General features: G+C 46.4%; 1 protein-coding gene across 2 annotated transcripts in view; it reads right to left on the bottom strand.

Annotated features, from left to right (window-relative positions):
- Positions 1 to 18,326, bottom strand: part of LOC118081112 (alpha-2-macroglobulin-like) — a 48,839-nt gene that overhangs the window by 12,251 nt on the left and 18,262 nt on the right. For both annotated transcript variants that reach the window (XM_088663670.1, XM_035107300.3), the window contains exons 16-26: positions 17,867 to 18,037; positions 15,480 to 15,552; positions 13,810 to 13,966; positions 10,391 to 10,625; positions 10,090 to 10,216; positions 8,695 to 8,816; positions 6,722 to 6,773; positions 5,619 to 5,705; positions 3,295 to 3,471; positions 1,567 to 1,651; positions 880 to 1,036 (exon numbers count right to left, since the gene is read on the bottom strand). In XM_088663670.1, coding sequence (XP_088519796.1) covers positions 880 to 1,036; positions 1,567 to 1,651; positions 3,295 to 3,471; positions 5,619 to 5,705; positions 6,722 to 6,773; positions 8,695 to 8,816; positions 10,090 to 10,216; positions 10,391 to 10,625; positions 13,810 to 13,966; positions 15,480 to 15,552; positions 17,867 to 18,037 — 1,443 coding nt within the window. The remainder of the gene's footprint in view (positions 1 to 879; positions 1,037 to 1,566; positions 1,652 to 3,294; positions 3,472 to 5,618; positions 5,706 to 6,721; positions 6,774 to 8,694; positions 8,817 to 10,089; positions 10,217 to 10,390; positions 10,626 to 13,809; positions 13,967 to 15,479; positions 15,553 to 17,866; positions 18,038 to 18,326) is intronic.

Raw genomic sequence — 18,326 nt, 5'->3', positions numbered from 1 at the left:
AGGAAGTGTGGTTACAGGGAACCAGGCAGAGGGCCTTCTTGGTAGTGGGATGCCCACCCTGTGGAACGCTCTCCCATCAGATGTCAAGGAGATAAAGAACTATCTGACTTTTAGAAGACATCTGAAGGCAGTCCTGTTTAGGGAAGTTTTTAATGCTTGATGTTTTGTCGTGTTTTTAATATTCTGTTGGGAGCCGCCCAGAGTGGCTGGGGAAACCCATAATAAGTTGTTGTTGTTGTTGTTGTTGTTGTTGTTGTTGTTGTTGTTGTTATGGCACCTCAGAGATGGGATCTATGCTTACCTTCCAGGTCCCGGACTGCAGAATCCGGGACCGGCAGCTGTGTGACACCGGAAGTTGCGTCGACGAAACTTCCGGTGTCGCCCCGCCCATCTATGGGCACCAAAATGGCCACCGCCGACACCGGAAGTCGCATCTACGCACTTCCAGTCATGCGTAGATGCGACTTTTGAAGCTGCCCGCGGCCATTTTTTGTGCCCATAGAAGGGCAAATCAGGGGAAAAAATGGCCACCGGCAGGAGAAAATAATGGAGAAAAACGGGAGATGAAGTGATACGGGGGACCACCGGGAAAAGGTAAGTAAAAGCGGGGGTTTCCCGGGGAAAACGGGAGACTTGGCAGCTATGGATCTATGTTCCCACCTATCTTCTCTTTTCATGGTATCTTCCACACTACAACTTCCTCAGTCCAGAGGCCTCAGAAAGAGCTCAAGAGAACAGTGTAAGATACTGTAATCACACCATGACAATTTCTAACTTAATTCAGCCCGAAAGGCCAACACAAACCACACCGGTGAATTTTTGCTTCTGAGGTTGCCCTCAGCATCTGGTTCTGACTGCATTCTCTCCCTCTCTCTGTACCTTCAGAGCGTTGTTCCACAGGGTCCCAATGCTACTGAAGCAGCCATTCTCTTTCTGCCTGACAGCCAGAGAGGCCTGAGCATCCTGGATGTGTTTTTCTTCCACAAAGATGTAGGGTCTGGCTCGGGAAAAGGACTTGAGCGTAAATGCCGTCAGCCTGCAGGAAAGCCGCAGAGCACAGCAGAGTCACCTTCCGGTGCCAATGCATTTGGGGAAATATGAAAGGCAGAAGCCCAGAAATGTGCCCTTTGATAGGGCCTCAGAATGAATAATATGGGATGCAACACCAGGAAAGCATTTTCATGTATGAGACAAAAAATTGATAGCTTAAGCTAAGGAATACAGAATTGTATTACAATAGAATATATTCTGGGGTAGGGATTGTGGAAATTACAGGCTGGTTAGCGTAACATCTGTCCCAGGAAAGAATTGTCAATGATATAATTACCAAGCAATATAGAAGAACAAGCCTTGCTGAAGTAGAACCAGCATGGCTTCTGCAAGGACAAGTCCTGTCCCACAAACCTATAGAGCCCTATGAGAGTGTCAACAAGCATATGGATAAAGGTGAGCCAGCTGACATAGTGTATTTGGACTTTCAAGGTAACTCAACCAGGTAACCTCCCCCTGCTCAACATGTATATACTGTATGCCTTGCGTAAATGAGGCGGCCTCTGTCAATCTCACCAGGTGTTCCCTGGGCTCCGGTTATGTTGTCCAAAGGTGCTGTAGGAGCCATCAGAGTGCTTGTAGTTCAGTTGCCTCTGGTAGCCTGAAATGGAAGGAGAATTGGGTTTTTTTTTTTTGGCCTTTTTTAATCTTCTTGATTAAATTTGCAACTTACCCAAAAATCAACAGAGGCATCTTCTATGGAAAGAAGTGGTAAGAACTGTAACGCAACAAAAAAGCGTAAAGTTGAATATTTTCTTGAGACTTACAGTTCTGAAACCTGATAAACAAGGAGTACTTTTCTATTTTGCGCGTGTCATTTTGTGAATTATGTCTACTTCTGCAATAATAGGAGAGGATTGCGCTCTTTATGGCAATGCTACATTCAGTGTTTTCCTAAATGCTACCGAAAACTCGTTAAAAAATTAAACTTGTATACCGCCCTTCACCCAAAGATCTCAGGGCAGTTCACAGTAAAAAAACGTACGAAATAAAGATACATGATAAAAACAAGAACAAAACAAACTCATAACCCCATTGATAAATGCTGCTATCCACTCGCCCCCACAGCGAGACAGAAAGAAAGTGGATACACAAACACACACCTAGTTCATTCAAGGGATCTGAGTAGATCCAGCAGAATTAATCCGAGCCTTGTAAAGCACATAGATTTGAAGGAGGAAGTGAGAAAGAGCATCACTCTTCCAACTTCCTCCTTTGGCTCTATGTACTTTTCGGGGGAGGAAAGGCTACTCAGCCATACAACCAAGGGGGCGGTGATGGATGCTCAGAGGCTATGTGGGCATAAAGAGAAGACATTCCACCCTCAGGTTCTCAATAGGTTCAAAGTGTGTCCTGAACTCAAAGTCCCAGTGCTTAAAATTGGTCCCTACTAGCTAGCCAACAACTGGTAGTCAATTAATGTATTGATTTCAGTCCATTAAAGCCAGCAGCCATGCTTATAAATATGGTAAATCTACATTAATTCTGTGTCCAGGGTGGCTGTCTACCAGCTCCATCTGGTACGCAGGCTAAGACCCTACCTGCCTGCAGATTGTCTCACCAGAGTGGTGCCTGCTCTAGTTATCTCCCACTTGGACTACTGCAATGCGCTCTATGTGGGGCTACCTTTGAAGGTGACCCGGAAACTACAATTAATTCAGAATGCGGCAGCTAGACTGGTGACTGGGAGCAGCCGCCGAGACCACATAACACCGGTCTTGAAAGACCTGCATTGGCTCCCAGTACGTTTCCGAGCACAATTCAAAGTGTTGGTGCTGACCTTTAAAGCCCTAAATGGCCTCGGTCCAGTATACCTGAAGGAGCGTCTCCACCTCCATCGCTCTGCCCGGACACTGAGGTCCAGTGCCGAGGGCCTTTTGGCGGTTCCCTCACTGCGAGAAGCAAAGCTACAGGGAACCAGGTAGAGGGCCTTACTGGTAGTGGCACCCGCCCTGTGGAACGCCCTCCCACCAGATGTCAAAAAGAAAAACAACTACCAGACTTTTAGAGGACACCTGAAGGCAGCCCTGTTTAGGGAAGCTTTAAATCTTTAAGAAATTAGTGTATTTTAATATTTCTGTTGGAAGCTGCCCAGAGTGGATGGGGAAACCCAGCCAGATGGGCGGGGTATAAATAATAAATTATTATTATATTATAATTATTATATTGTTCCTCCCTCCCTTTGTAGGAAACAACAAATGTAGAATTCTCCCCGTACACCCCCTCCTCACAAGTTTTTCTCACCAGCCACTAAGTATCCCAGGGCCTTGGACTTCACGTCCTCAGTCAGCTGCCCAGTCTTATTCAGGTACTCCAGGATGTAGATGTTGGGGACAAAGAGGGCCATGTTCTGCTCCCCACAGCCGTAGGGCATCCGAAGAAGCTGGTGGAGGTTCTCTATGGCTGTTCCAAGGATGTCCCCTGGGATGTGGGAAAAGGAGGGGAGGGGAAAGATGGACGCAAGGGGCTAGTTGGAATATGAGGGAATGCTGCAGAGCCACCAAATGAAATGCGTGACAAAAGAAAACATCAAAGCAACGCAAAATTCCGTAAGGAAATCACAGATCAGGGAGTGGGATAAAAAAATAGCTTCAGATGGAAATGTAATGAAAATGCTGTGGGAGAATGGCCAGATGGAATCAGAGAAAAATTAAGGGATAATGAGATACAAATCTATGCAATATGTATTAGCAAAGTAAAAGGTAAAGGACCCCTGGATGGTTGAGTCCGGTCAAAGGCGACTGTCAGAAATTATTGCGGCTACTCTTGAGTAACGACGCTCCACACCTGCTTGTCTTTAAGGTGTTTTGTGTGTGTGTGTGTGTCTCTGTGTGTGTGTGCATTCTATTTACAGTGCAAAGTCTCTGGAAAACACGTCTGCTTAGTCTGAGTCAGAACCTTGCAATGGCTTCTTTCTGTTTCGCGCCCAACATAACAGCTTGGGAACGCCAAAGCGCCTCCCCCTTGTCCTACGGGGTGCCGTTTACCTCAATTCAGGCGTAGGGGGGGAGGGCCGTCCTCCTGACTGCTTTCCCTACATTTCCTCCCCCTCTGCCTCCGTCTCTACTCGGCGTTGAGGCTCTTTGACGCTGCTAGAGCCTAGACTTACTGCTCTGAGAGGAACTTGATCTGATGAGGGGGGGGGGCTGTTCCCTATAAGCCTTCCCCCTTACAGTGACTATGGGGTTGCGGCACTCATCTCGCTTTCAGGATGAGTCAGACGGTGTTTGTCCACAGCTTTTTCAGCTTATGTGGCCAGCATGACTAAACCGTTTCTGGTGCAATGGAACACCGTGACGGAAAGCAGACCACACACAAATGCCGACTACCGATTATCAGTGGTACCTATTTATCTACTTGCACTGGCATGCTTTCAAACTGCTAGGTTGGCAGGAGCTGGGACAGAACAACGGGAGCTCACCCTGTCACAGGGATTCAAACCACCGACCTTCTGATTGGCAAGCCCAAGGAGCTAGGTGGTTTAGACCACAGCACCACCTACGTCCCTAGTTAGCAACATGAGAAACACCTGCCTGCCTTGTATGTTTAATCTAACAAGTACAAGTACACTGAGCAAAAGTTATTTAAAAAAATTCCTTCAGTAGCACCTTAAAGACCAACTAAGTTTTTATTTTGGTATGAGCTTTCGTGTGCATGCACACTTCTTCAGATACAGTGAAATGGAAGTTTCCAGGCACTTATGTACCTGTAACCAAAAGTTATTTGTTATTTAAACTTTAAAAAGAGAGTGCCTTGTGTGATTTTTATAGGACGGGAAAGGGAACTAGCTAAAGGGTTAAACAACCCGGTCTCTTCATTTCGCATAGTTCTGTAAATGGGAACTAGAGTCCAATTCCCACATATTATTAGTGCCAGATTGCCTGAGAAATGGGTAGGCTCAGATGGAGGCATAATTAAGGAGGCAAGGGGAAGCCAGGTCAAGAAAGCATGTGCTAGAATAAGAGGAAAGACAAGCAGAAAATAAGAGCGAAATATTTACTGAGTTCCAGATAGACCATAGCTGCCAAGTACCCCGATTCCCCCGGGACCCCCCTGTATTTTCTTACCGAAATGGCCGCGGCGCCAGAAGTCGCTTCTACGCATGTCCGGAAGTCGCGTAGAAGCGACTTCCGGTGCCACGCCATTGCTGGTCCCGGATTTTTCAATCCGGAACTTGGCAGCTATGAGATAGACACCTTCCTTATCAGGATACTCCATTCCATTACCCCTCCCACTTGATTTCCCTTCCCAAAAGTTAGTATCCCATGTCCATGGTACATGCCCATTCCTCATTGAGCTGTTCCATTCCACCCCAGCCCCAGCCCTTAGCTCTCCTTCCACAACTTGGTTTGCTACTTCAGCAAATCTTGGGCTTCCTCCAAGCCTGCTGACATATTCTATGATGTGGACGGTGCTGTTTTGACTGCATAAGTGACTGCACTCAACCCAGGACGTTGGAACGGCAGAGAGCTATTAACATGTGGAAGGGTGAGGACTAGGCCAGATGGTGTGGAATTTAGAGCGTTCACACAGTGAAGCCCGAGTCCTGGCAAGTTTTCATGACTTACCCAGCACACAGAAGGAGGCCCTGGCCGAGCCCTCCACCACGTTGCCTGGCAGCTTTAAAGAAACAGGTCCTGATGACTTCGACTTCTCTGCAAGCAGAACAGAGGGGGTTTTGATCGTTCCTGTAGCCAGGTTATGACAGCCTCTCTTCCGGTTAGTGGGAGCATTTGCAAGCCTGCTCTTCGTTCCCTTCCAGGTTTGAGGAGCTATGGACTGATCATTTATGGTCGGCATTGAAGGAGTTTTGGAAGAAGAAGCAAGAAGCCCCTCTCTTGGGCTCAAGGGAGAGAAATGCATTGTATTGGACGTGATATGCATACATAATATGGCTTGTAAAACTTGCCATCCTGCAAGTAAAGAGTCATCTTCAAAGTCTTGTGTGTGGAGTCTGCTTCATCACTAGAGCTTCGAGGGTAAAAGCACTGCATCACTCAGAAAAATAGCTAACAAAGGGTGTGTAATTACTACTACAACTACAAATAGTAATAATAGTATTAATAATTGTCACTTTGGTTCATTCTGGGAGAAATGCAACTGATGATGATGATGATGTTTCTGTATGTAATGCTGGTGGTTAACAAAAGAGATTTAAAGACTGTCTCAAGGCAAAGCTTTAAAAATGTAGTATAAACACTGACAACTGGGAAACACTGGCCTGTGAGCGCTCCAGTTGGAGAACAGCCTTTACCAAAGGTGTCATGGGCTTTGAAAAAACTCAGGACACAAGGGAGAAACGTGCTAAGAGGAAGGCACGCTTGGCAAATCCACACCGTGATCAACTCCCGCCTGGAAACCAATGTCCCCACTGTGGAAGGACATGTGGATCCAGAATTGGCCTCCACAGTCACTTACGGACCCATTGTTAAAACCGTGTTTATGGAAGACTATCTTACTCGGCTACGATAAGATAGTTATTTATTTCCTTGACATCTGACGGGAGGGTGTTACACAGGGTGGGTGCCACTACCAAGAAGTCCCTCTGCCTGGTTCCCTGTAACCTCACTTCTCGCAGGGAGGGAACTGCCAGAAGGCCCTCGGAGGTGGACCTCAGTGTCCAGGCAAAATGATGGGGGTGGAGATGCTCCTTCCGGTAGCAGACACTTACCAGCTGCACAGAGCAGGTTGCTGAAGACCACGTCCCTCTCAACACCTTCTGGCTTCATGAGGAGAGGAGAGGAGAGGAGAGGAGAGGAGAGGAGAGGAGAGGAGAGGAGAGAAAAGGGTAAGTGAGAATAAGAAACTCTGCAGAAGTAACACCTAGGCTGAGAATGAAAAAAATTCTGCATTCCTTTTACATCCTAACAATTATATTTCAATCCTGTTTCCTTTTAAAGGTAAAGGGCCCCCTGACCATCAGGTCCAGTCGTGTCCGACTCTGGGGTTGTGGCGCTCATCTCGCTCTATAGGCCGAGGGAGCCGGCGTTTGTCCGCAGACAGCTTCCGGGTCATGTGGCCAGCATGTCATAGCTGCTTCTGGCGAACCAGAGCAGCGCACGGAAATGTCATTTACCTTCCCGCCGGAAGGTATCTACTTGCACTTTGATGTGCTTTTGAACTGCTAGGTGGGCAGGAGCTGGGACCGAGCAACAGGAGCTCACCCCATTGCAGGGATTCGAACTGCCGACCTTCTGATCAGCAAGCCCTAGGCTCTGTGGTTTAACCCACAGCGTCACCTGGGTCCCTGTTTCCTTTTAGTATCACTCAAAAGCTGCCATGGGTATTACATCTTTACTATATTTTTGAACATATTTCTTTTATCTTTCCCTTTAAAAAAATTCCTTTTGAATTGCCTCTAAGACTTCTAAGTTTTAGAAGTTTGTACTAATGGTATTGACATTCAAGTATAAAGAATAAGTCTATACACGTGGAATTAACAGGAAGTATAAACCTCCCCCCTTTTCTTTTTCTTTTTTTTTTCTTTTGCTCTGTACCTTAATTCCTTTTTATTAAAGGGTGGGTAATAGCCAAAAAAAGGGAAAAGATAAGCAATGATGGTATTCCGTATTGTGTATGCCCTGCTGCATATAATTGTATGCAAGTTTATTATATATTTTGTATGGCACGGTATGGGATGTTTTGTATGTTATATATATATTGCATTTATGAAGAATAAGCAATAAAAAGGATATTAAAAAGAGAGAGAGAGAGAGAATGAAAAAAATTCTGCATTCCAGCAGTGTGCAGAAAGAAATAGTCTGGTTGGAAAGATAAAGAAAACTTAAGGTGTGTTCCTCATGGCAAACAAAGCCATTCTAAATATTATTTAGTTATTACAAACCCTTCACCCTGAAGTCCCTGTATATCAATTTTACATGCAGTCAAGTTAGAGCCAATAAGTTAACACGGGCACATGCTAGCTCACATTGACTGAAACTTGGAGAACAAGCAGGAAGTAAAACCTGAAAGGAAATAGCCTACCTTGCCAAAAAGTACCGCATTTTCCCATGTATAAGATGCCTCCATGTGTAAGATGACCCATATTTATTTAACCCCAAATCAAGAAGTCAATATTTTAGACATCAAACAGAACAACTTTGAGCTTTTGACAGGAAATCACCAAAAGCTGTTAAGCTTTTTTGGGGGGAAGTTGGCCAATGTTGTTGAGCTTTTTTGGGGTTACCATATTTCAAGAGCCCTGTGCAATGTGCATTTAAAATGACCTCAAGTTTAGCAAAAGAAAACCACCATTGTCTTATACACAAAAGAATACAGTAATCGCCGAGAGAGAAGGAGTCAGTGGGAAGAGCAAGTTCCCTTTCTCTCTATCATCCGCCAATGATCCAGGCATCTTATTGCAAACATTGTTGCTTTACCATGCCCTCCAACATTTCTCAAGTGACAATGGGGAGGAAAAGCAGGACATTCCAGGATCAAATCAGAAAGCGGGATGGCTTCTGTAAATCCGGGACTGTCTCTGGAAAATAGGGACACTTGGAAGTTCTGTTTTATTCCACACAAAATCACACTTATGTGGCTGATGCAAATAAACGTTCATTCATTCATTCATTCATTCATTTCTCTCTCTCTCTCTCACCACACTTATGGAACCCCCAATCAAGATCAAAGCAGCCCTTGTACCTCCACCAAAAGGGATTTGATCATAGTGTCCTTCTGCCCATCGTGGGGCGTCTCCACTATTTCGTTCCCACAGAGCTGTTCAGAGTTCAGGGCTTCAGCACTTGCTGTGAAGTTTATTTCCCCTAGAAGAGAGAAAAGGGGCCAGCCTCGTTCTATTTTGCTAATAGCACGGTTCGCTTGCAATCCTTTCCGTTCTTATCAGGCTGTTTAAAGTTGGCAGAGAAACCAATGCATACCCGAAATTTGCCGCGCACTAAAAATACAGTATTTGTGTGCCTGAAATGCACCAAAAAACAAAACAAACAAAAAACCCATTCACTGCACTCTAAATGTGGCAACTCTGTAGGAGGAATCAGGACTCCTCTCATATACAGTTGTACCTTGGATCTTGAATGCCTCTGTAGTGGAACGTTTTGGCTCCCAAACGCAGCAAACCCAGAAGTGAGTGTTCCAGTTTGCGAACATTCTTTGGAACCCAAACGTCTGACGCAACTTCAGTGGCTTACGATTGGCTGCAGGAGCTTCCTGCAGCCAATCGGAAGCCACAGCTTGGTTTCTGAACGTTTTGGAAGTCAAATACATATCCCTGATCTAAGGTTTTAGAAGACGGTTGTCCCAGGGGCGTACCCAGGATCAAAACTAGGGGGGGCAAGGGGTGGGGCCAAGGTATGGGAGGGAGGGGCCACAAAGTGGGATGTGGGCGGGGCTACGGAGAACAATGATGATGGTGATGATGATGTAAGAATAAAAATGAAAATAATAAAAATAACTTCTCCTCGCAGCGCCTGGCTCTCCTTCTAGATCCCAGCCCAGCCTCCTCCTCCTCCTCCTCCTCCTCCCTGCCCGGCGCCTTCCTCCTTGAGAGGAAGCCCTCCTGGGGGCGGCGAGTGGCCTTCTCCGCCGACAGAGGCGGCCCGGAAGTGAGTGCTGAAGCGGCAGAGGCAGAGGCGGCTGGCAGGCCGCTCTCCCTTCTCCCTCCGCCGGGGCGTCAGGCTTGGGGCCTCCTCTTCCGGGATGCAGCAGCGGCCCCGGGCAGCAGTGGTGTCGGCCTGGGCATGGGCGATGTGGTGGAGCGGACACTGAGCGCCTTCCCCGGCTTGTTGGGGCAGCACGAGCTGGGGGCTGGGCTGGGCGGCAGGGGACCCAGCCGGAGCTCGGCCACCTCTCGGGAAGCTGGAGGGTGTGGCGCAGCGGGCGGGAACGCTGAACTCGCACTCCGCCGGGCTGTGCTCCGCCTCTGCCTCTGCCCACCAGCCCTGCCGGCAGCGCCGCTCTCGCCCATGGCTGCGCCGGCCCTGCTTCTAGGGGGGCCAGCTGCCCCCCTGCCCCGTGCTGGGTACGCCCATGAGTTGTCCCACTGGGTGAGTTTCCTCAGGTCCTAGCATTGCTGCTTACCTAGAGATTTGGGAGTTACCGTCCAAGAGACCGTTTTCCTTTCATCAGCACACAGGCAATATGATTCCTCCTCCTTCTCCAGAGGGGAAGCCACGAACTCAGCAGAGGGAGCCAGCGATATACTGACCTGTCCATGAACAGAAATGCATTACCGGGGAGGAAATAAAAGTCTCTCGCCACTCAAGAGACTGGGGTGCCTGCAGCAATATGATTCTGTGCCTAGGCAATCCAAATTCTATGCCAAGGGAAAAGAGGGCGAGGAGTTTTCAGGAATCAGGAGCCAAGCTAGGGCGTTCCTCACCCTGACGCAGCGCTGCATGTAAGAGAAGACAGTGGCCTTCAGGGTGAACGCTTCGCCCCGCACCACAGAGTAGGGCAAGGTCAGATCAAGGAAGAATGGCTGGAAGGCCTTGAGGGAGGCAGTCTGGGCCAGGCCAAAGCCCACATCCGGGGACAAGCAGAAAGCTCCCGCCATCCACTCGGTGATGGTGTCCGGAATGGTCACGGGGATGTCAACCTCGCCTTGGGACTCGTCGCTGAGGGACAGAGAAGAACAAGAATCATAGAATCATAGAGTTGGAAGGGGTCCCAAGGGTGAGCTCTCTCTCTCTCTCTCTCTCTCTCTCTCTCTCTCTCTCTCTCTCTGTGTGTGTGTGTGTGTTTTCAGATGTATGTATATTCCATTGATTTTACAGTCATTTTGACATTTTAAAACTTGACTTCCTTCCCCCTCTTTCTGCAGTTCCTTAAATTTGTTTTTAATGTCTTCTGCATATCCAAATTGACTTAACTTACTCATTTAATTATCTTCTTTGAATATATACTCTTATATAACTGCAGGTTGTTACAATAATCCTGCCAGTGTTTTTATCTGTTTACAATTTGTCTGTACATATTCAATAAACCATTTCCATTCTTTTATTAAAAGTTTGCTATCTTGATTTCTTATTCTTCCAGTAAGTTTTGCCATTTTTGCATATTCCTTACGTTTTCATATCCATTCTTCCTTTGCTGGGACTTCTGCTTCTTTCCATTTTGGCGCAAGTATACATGGATACATGGATAAATTTCTGTACATTTTAGGTAGTTCTATCCCTATAATTCCCAAGAGAAAGGCTTCTGGTGTTTTTTTTTTACAAATGTTATTTTAAACATCCTTTTCATTTCATTGTATATCATTTTCCAATAAGCCTTAATCTTACTACAAGACCACCACGAGTTTGGATTTGGTATTCTGCTTTATCACTACCCTAAGGAGTCTCAGAGTGGCCAACATTCTCCTTTTCCTTCCTCCCCCACAACAAACACTCTGTGAGGTGAGTGAGGCTGAGAGACTTCAGAGAAGTGTGACTAGCCCAAGGTCACCCAGAAGCTGCATGTGGAGAAGCAGGGACACGAACCCAGTTCACCAGATTACGAGTCTACCACTCTTAACCACTGCACCACACTGGCACCACACATAAAGAACCTTCTTTCTCTTTACATTTCCAACATTTATTTGATTTAGTTTTGTACATTTTTGCCAATTTACTCGGTGTTTGATACCATTGATAGGACCATCTAGTCCACTGCACAAATCCCAGCTAACAAATCACTGACAGATGACCATTCAAGCTCTGCTTAAAAGCCTCCAGGGAAGGAGAGTCCACCACCACCTGAGGGAGTCCGTTCGACTGCCAAACAGCTTTGACCATCATAATGTTTAGTCAGAATCTCCTTTATTATAACTTGAATCCATTGATTTGGGCCCTGCCCTCTGGAGCAGCAGAAAACAAGTTTCATAGAATCATATGAAGTTGGAAGGGACCCCAAGGGTCATCTAGTATAAGCCCCAGCAATGTTTGTGTCAAGTCGTGGGAAAGACGGATGAAGACACAGCTCTTAAAACAACCAGCTCTTTATTTCAGCTCTGAGTCCTGGACTGCACAATAGCTTAGCCGGCTGGCTTATATAGTACTCAGTAACTTGCAACGGTACAAACTTCCCCTAGTTACCTAATCCGTGAACAGCAGTCTCAATCCTTCATTTGCATGTTGTGGACCTGAGTGAGAACTGTAGCCACTATGGGCAGGGTAAGAACTGCAGCCACGCTGGCCAGAAGGAGTACTGCAGTCAAACTTAATAAATACCTGCCAAGTCCAATTTGATCATACCTGCCAAGTCCTGGACTGCAAAATCCGGGACCGGCAGCCGCGTGACACCGGACGTTGCGTAGACGCAACTTCTGGTGTCGCTTTGCCCATCTATGGGCACGCAAAATGGCCGGCGCCGGCAACAGAAGTCGCGTCTACGCATGTCCAGAAGTGCGTAGCCGCAACTTCCGGTGTCGCTTTGCCCATCCATGGGCACTCAAAATGGCCGGCGCTGACACCGGAAGTCGCATCTACGCACTTCCGGACATGCGTAGACACGACTTCCGGTGCTGGCGCCGGCCATTTTCGGTGCCCATAGATGGGCAAAGCAGGGGAAAAATGGCCGTCGGCAGGAGCAGAATAAGGGAGAATAACGGGAGACGAACTATACGGGGGACCGCCGGGAAATGGTACAAAAAACGGGGGTTTCCCAGGGGAAACGGGATACTTGGCAGCTATGAGTTTGATCCATCTTCAATGTGACAGGCCTTTAGATTTCTGAAGATGGCCTTGCAGGGTGAGGAACATTTTCATAGCTCCCTTCTGCAAGCCATATCTTCATTTCCCAATACCAGGGAGATCCTGTAAAATGCACATCACTTCCAAGTATTTGAGGTGCTATCAAGAGCCTTGTCCTTCATTAATTTGCCTAATTCTCCCTAGGGTTATGGCTTGTAATAGGGCAGAGATTTTGCAGGGTGGGGGCTGTGTTGCCTTCCCATTGTTGTTGGGCTCCAACTCCCATCAGCCCCAGGCTGCATGGCCTGTGAGCAGGCATGATGGACGTTGTATGGCAGTAACACCTGGAGGGCCACAGGTTCTCAACATTTCTTTCAGGGGATTTTCACTATGCAATCCCCCAGCACCTCCACTGCCCTATTGATTATAATTGTTTTAATTGACACTGAAATGGGAATGCTTATGTGTAATGGTGAAAGGGTTTAATGCTGGAAAATTCCACTGCCCTACTCTAAGGGACTCTGAGCCTTAACTGAGTTGATAATGGAATGTTGTTTTCTGCTAGCTAACATGTGAGTGTTTAACCTTAGATCACATGAGAGGTATTGAATTGAATTGCAACTTCGCCATCTTGGAAGGGTGATGGCTGGAATCCTTTGTTCCTGGGCTCTGTGAGAGTGAGAATGTAAATGAAGGTCTCCAGATAAACAGCCCCAGGCAGGATGCAGGTTATGGGGAGAGACAGACCTCTGTTTCTAGGTCTGTTATATAATCATTATATATATATCCCACCCATCTGGCTGGGTTTCACCAGCAACTCTGGGTGGCTTCCAACCGAATATTAAAATAAATACAGCATCAAACATTAAAAACTTGTTTCACATTTTGCAAGATGCTGCGCTTAAGCCTTGGACTGGCATATGTCTTATGGAGTTGTTTGGATGTGTCATTGGATGTTTTTGTTTTGTTTTGAAGAAAGTTCTGCAAGCAAAGCTTTCGTTAAACTTGTCGGCCTTGACAGCGCTTCATTTCCGAAGGAGCCCATTTTTATTCGTCCACTCGCTTCAAACTGCGTAATATTAATACCTGCAACATGCACACCCCACAAAGTCTGAAAACCACTACTTACTTCACTACCCACGTGTTCCAGAGCCACGTCTCGGGAAAGAAGCTCCTGACAGTCTCCTGCTGTCCTCCTGTTCCTCCAACTTGTGGTGCAGAAATGCCTGGAGGTCCGGACAGTACTCTCATGTTGGCAGAGGGCTGATGATGCAGTCGGGCAGCAGCTTGAAGGAAAACAGAGGAGCATAGATGATAGCAGTTGTTATTCGGACACAATGAACAGAAAGCCCTCTTGATTTCAGTAAGTATACTCTGAGTGGGACTGTTGGATATCACCCTACATTATGTACTTTATTTCCACAGTGGTGACCAGAGGAGAAATGACCACTGGGAGGAGAGCAGAGGCAAGTAACACCACAGTGCACCTGTAACAGCAAAACCGAGACCTTCATCTGGTCCAGCTGCAATTAAACATGTCTCTCCCATACAGCCACAGCAAGCGCTCTAACTCTCCAACCGCTTGACCACACTCTTAAATTATCTCTTGAGACAAACAGATGCCAACTAATTTATTTATTTAATTTCATTTTGTTTTTCTTTGTATTCTCTCTCTCTGTATGTGTATGTCATAAATTGTGTTTCATACATGGCTGTCTTGTGTGTGTATATTTGTGTGTTTACAATTCAAACCCCAACACAGAAGCACCCAATTTCTATTTGGTTCCATTTAACTTTTAAGCCATTTCACTTTTTAAAACCAAAGGTAGAATTCTGCCAATCGCCATGTGTCCTCCAAGGCCTAGAACCATGTTCTATTGATGCTGAGTGACTAATAAATCTATGCCATTGAAATGGCACAATATTTTACCATAACGATAACGGTGGCAAATTCATAAGTGTGCAATAGAACAAAATACACTCTGAATCTATCTTTGGGCAAATACTGGTACATTGGAACCTCGTTTCCAGAACGCCCCTGTTCTCGTATGTTTCAGTTCCCGAATGCCGAAAACTCGGAAGTAAATGCTTCTGTTTTCGAATGTTTTTCAGAACTTGAACGTGCGACGCGACTTCTGCGGAGTGCAAGAAGCTCTTGCAACCAATGGGAAGCCATGCCTCGGTTTTTGAACATTTCGCAAGCTGAACGGGGTTCTGGAACGGATTTCGTTCGGGAACCGAGGTTCCACTGTAAATTTTCTATTTAAAGCATGCAAATGCCGGCAGGGATGAGGCAATTAAAACGCTTCCTGAAAACCCTTCCGCCAAGTATCTTAATATTTTTAAAAAGATATAGCGCTGCAGAGATAGTCACTCAGCAAAAGTTTTAGTCATTGAATCAAGGCCCTTAGGGATGTAGAGGGTAGTTGGGTGTTCATTTGCTGGTTTCCCCAAGCAACCGTTCAGCCAATGTGAGAACAGGATGCTAGACAAGAGCATCCTGGCTCTTCTTAAGCTCTTATCCAGGCATCCCCAAACTTTGGCCCTCCAGATGTTTTGGACTACAATTCCCATCTTGCCCGATCACTTGTCCTGTTAGCTAGGGATCATGAGAGTTGTAGGCCAAAACATCTGGAGGGCCACAGTTTGGGGATGCCTGCTCTTATCTTTCCTCTTAAATTTGCAGAGCTTATAAATGTTGTGATTTTGAGGGCATTATGAAGATGGAACAAAGGTTAACTGGAGGAAATCCCACCCCCACTCCTACAATTGCCACCAACATTGCCATCAGGTTCTTACTGGGAAGTATCTCTTCTCTGCAAATGTTAGGCTTCTGTATCTTGGTGCTGGTAAAAACTTTCAAGCCAAAGTCCTGCAAAATGAGAAAATAAGCCAGTATGAACCCTTTTCTAGAGTGTTATGTGTCTCTGTTCCCAAATACCTGACCAGGAGAACCTCTATCTAGTCTGGATTAACCCTTCAGGAGCTGAACATCCTCTTAATTCTGCCCACTGCTGGGTGGTCTGGAATGATATAGGGGGTTAGAGAAACATTTTTCTCCCTCTCTCATAGAATCAAGGAATTGTAGAGTTGTAAGGGATCCGAAGGGTCATCAAGTGGCCATCCAACCGCCTCCTGCAACACAGGAATCTCAGCTAAAGCATCCAGGACAGGTGGCCATCCAAACTTTGCTTAAAAACCTCCAAGGAAGGAGAGTCCACCACCTCTCATGGGAGTCCGTTCCACTGCCAAACAGCTCTTACTGTCAGAAAGTTCTTCCTAATGATTAGTCGGAATCTCCTTTCTTGTAACTTGAAGCCATTGGCCCAGCCCCTAGCCTCCAGAGCAGGAGAAAACAAGCTTGTTCCCTCTTTCATGTGACAGCCCTTGAAATGTTTGAAGGGCCCCTCAGCCTTTTTTCCAGGCTAAACAGGACCAGCTATTTCAACCGTTCCTCATAAGGTTTGGCTCCCAGACACTTGAAATATATAAAATTAAAAATTAAAAAATAGTCCAGTAGCACCTTAGAGACCAACTAAGTTTGTTCTTCGTATAAGCTTTCATGTGCATGCACACTTCTTCAGATACACTGAAACAGAAGTCACCAGACCCTTATACATACCGTGTTTCTCCGAAAATAAGCCATACTCCAAAAATAAGCCATAGTGATAGGCAGTTTAACCTTGTAGGTTAAACTGTACCATACTTAATAAGAAAAAAATACGACCTTCCCTGAAAATAAGCCACCGTGTTTTTTTTAAAGGAAAAATAAATATAAGACGGTGTCTTATTTTTGGAGAAACACGGTAGTGGGAGGGTGGGGTGGGGTTTTTCTCAGGAGGGTAGTAGGAGATGGGTGATTGACTCATTGGGTATGGTAAACCTGTTGTTTATTTTATTTTTATATATATTTCGACTGCGTCAGGCCAACACAGCTACCTACCTGTTTCCAGACCCTTGATCATCTTGGTTGCCCTCCTCTGTACACATTGCAGCTTGTTGACATCTTCTTAAATTGTGGTGCCCAGAACTGGACACAGTACTCTCATGACATTAGAACTCATGGGCATCCAGTGAAACTGAATGTTGAAAGATTCAGGATGGATTCAAAAAGTAGTTATTCACATGGTGCCTAGTTCAACTGTAGGGATACAGGTGGCACTGTGGTCTAAACCACTGAGCCTCTTGGGCTTGCCGATCAGAAGGTCAGTGGTTTGAATTCCTGCGACGATGGGATGAGCTCCTGTTGCTCTGTCCCAGCTCCTGCCAACCTAGCAGTTCGAAAGTACGCCAGTGCAAGCAGATAAATAGGTACTGCTGCGGCAGGAAGGTAAACGGCGTTCCCGTGTGCTCTGGCCTCCATCTCGTTGTGCCAGAAGCAGTTTAGTCATGCTGGCCACATGACCCAGAAAGCTAGCTGTGGACAAATGCCGTCTTCCTCATCCTGAAAGCGAGATGAGCGCCGCAACCCCATAGTCACCTTTGACTGGACTTAACCATCCAGGGGTCCTTTACCTTTACCTTTTTCCTAGTTCAACTTTGAAACTCGCTTCCACAATAGGGAGTGATGGCCGCCAACGTGGATGGCTCAGAGGATCAGACAAATTAGGGGGAAAGGCTATTGGTGGCTGCGAGCCATGAAGGCGATGCTTTGCCTCCACAGTGATGCTTCTGAATACCAGCTGCTGTAAACCACAGGAGGGGGGAAAGGGCTCTTGTGCTCGGATCCTGCTTGCAGGCTTCCCACAGAAATTTGGTTGAGCAACGTGAGAACACAACACTGGACTAAACGCATTGCCCTGATCCAGCAGGCTCTTCTTATGTGCTTACATTAGGTTACATAATCTTTCTCCGCAGAGGACATGAACTGCAGGGGAATGGAAACATTGTTGCATGTGCTGTATGCAGGGTGGAATGCAACACGATGCTTCCTTACAGCCCTAGATTTTGGGTGGCTGAGCTGCCACTGTCACACGGTGAGTCCCTACAATGTGCCCTCCTTTTCCTGGCAGACATTTCACACACACCCCACACACAAATCATAGACTTGCAGAGTGGGAGGGGACCGCAAGGGTCACCTAGCTCAAATTCCTGCAATGCAGAACTCTCTCACCCACATGGGGCTCAAACCCATGGCCCTGAGATGAAGAGCCTCATGCCAATGCAGTGGGTCCTTTGGCACTCACCTTGAGAATGTCATAGGCGTCACCTTCACCCCACTGAAAAGGTTCAGGTTTGTAGCTGATGCCTCCCACAACATGTTTCTTAGCTGTGCAGTGACGAACGTCCGGGTCAAGCAGGTAGTGCTGCCTGTAGATGTAACCTTTGAGGTTCTTCACGGGGAGCAGATCATAAACCTGACCACAAAAGTAGCCACAATTCAGCATGTCCTAAAATGCCCCTGCTATTTTTTCTATATTTTTTTACAAAGTAATAATCATAAATAAACAAGAATAAAAATGTGCACCCCACCTCCAAGACCATTCCATTGCTACAGTACTATCCAACCAACCACAATTTCAACACCTCTTGCGAAGTCAAAATAAAAATAAATATAAATAAATAAATTGTCCAGTAGCACCTTATAGACCAACTAAGTTTGTTCTGGTATAAGCTTTCTTGTGCATGCACACTTCTGAAACAGAA

Source organism: Zootoca vivipara, chromosome 2 (genome assembly GCF_965207765.1).
Source record: "Zootoca vivipara chromosome 2, rZooViv2.hap1.1, whole genome shotgun sequence".
In the NCBI taxonomy this organism is placed as follows: Eukaryota; Metazoa; Chordata; class Lepidosauria; order Squamata; family Lacertidae; genus Zootoca; species Zootoca vivipara.
The sequence above is the reverse complement of the archived record's forward strand: the minus strand, read 5'-3'. Positions and strand labels throughout refer to the sequence as shown.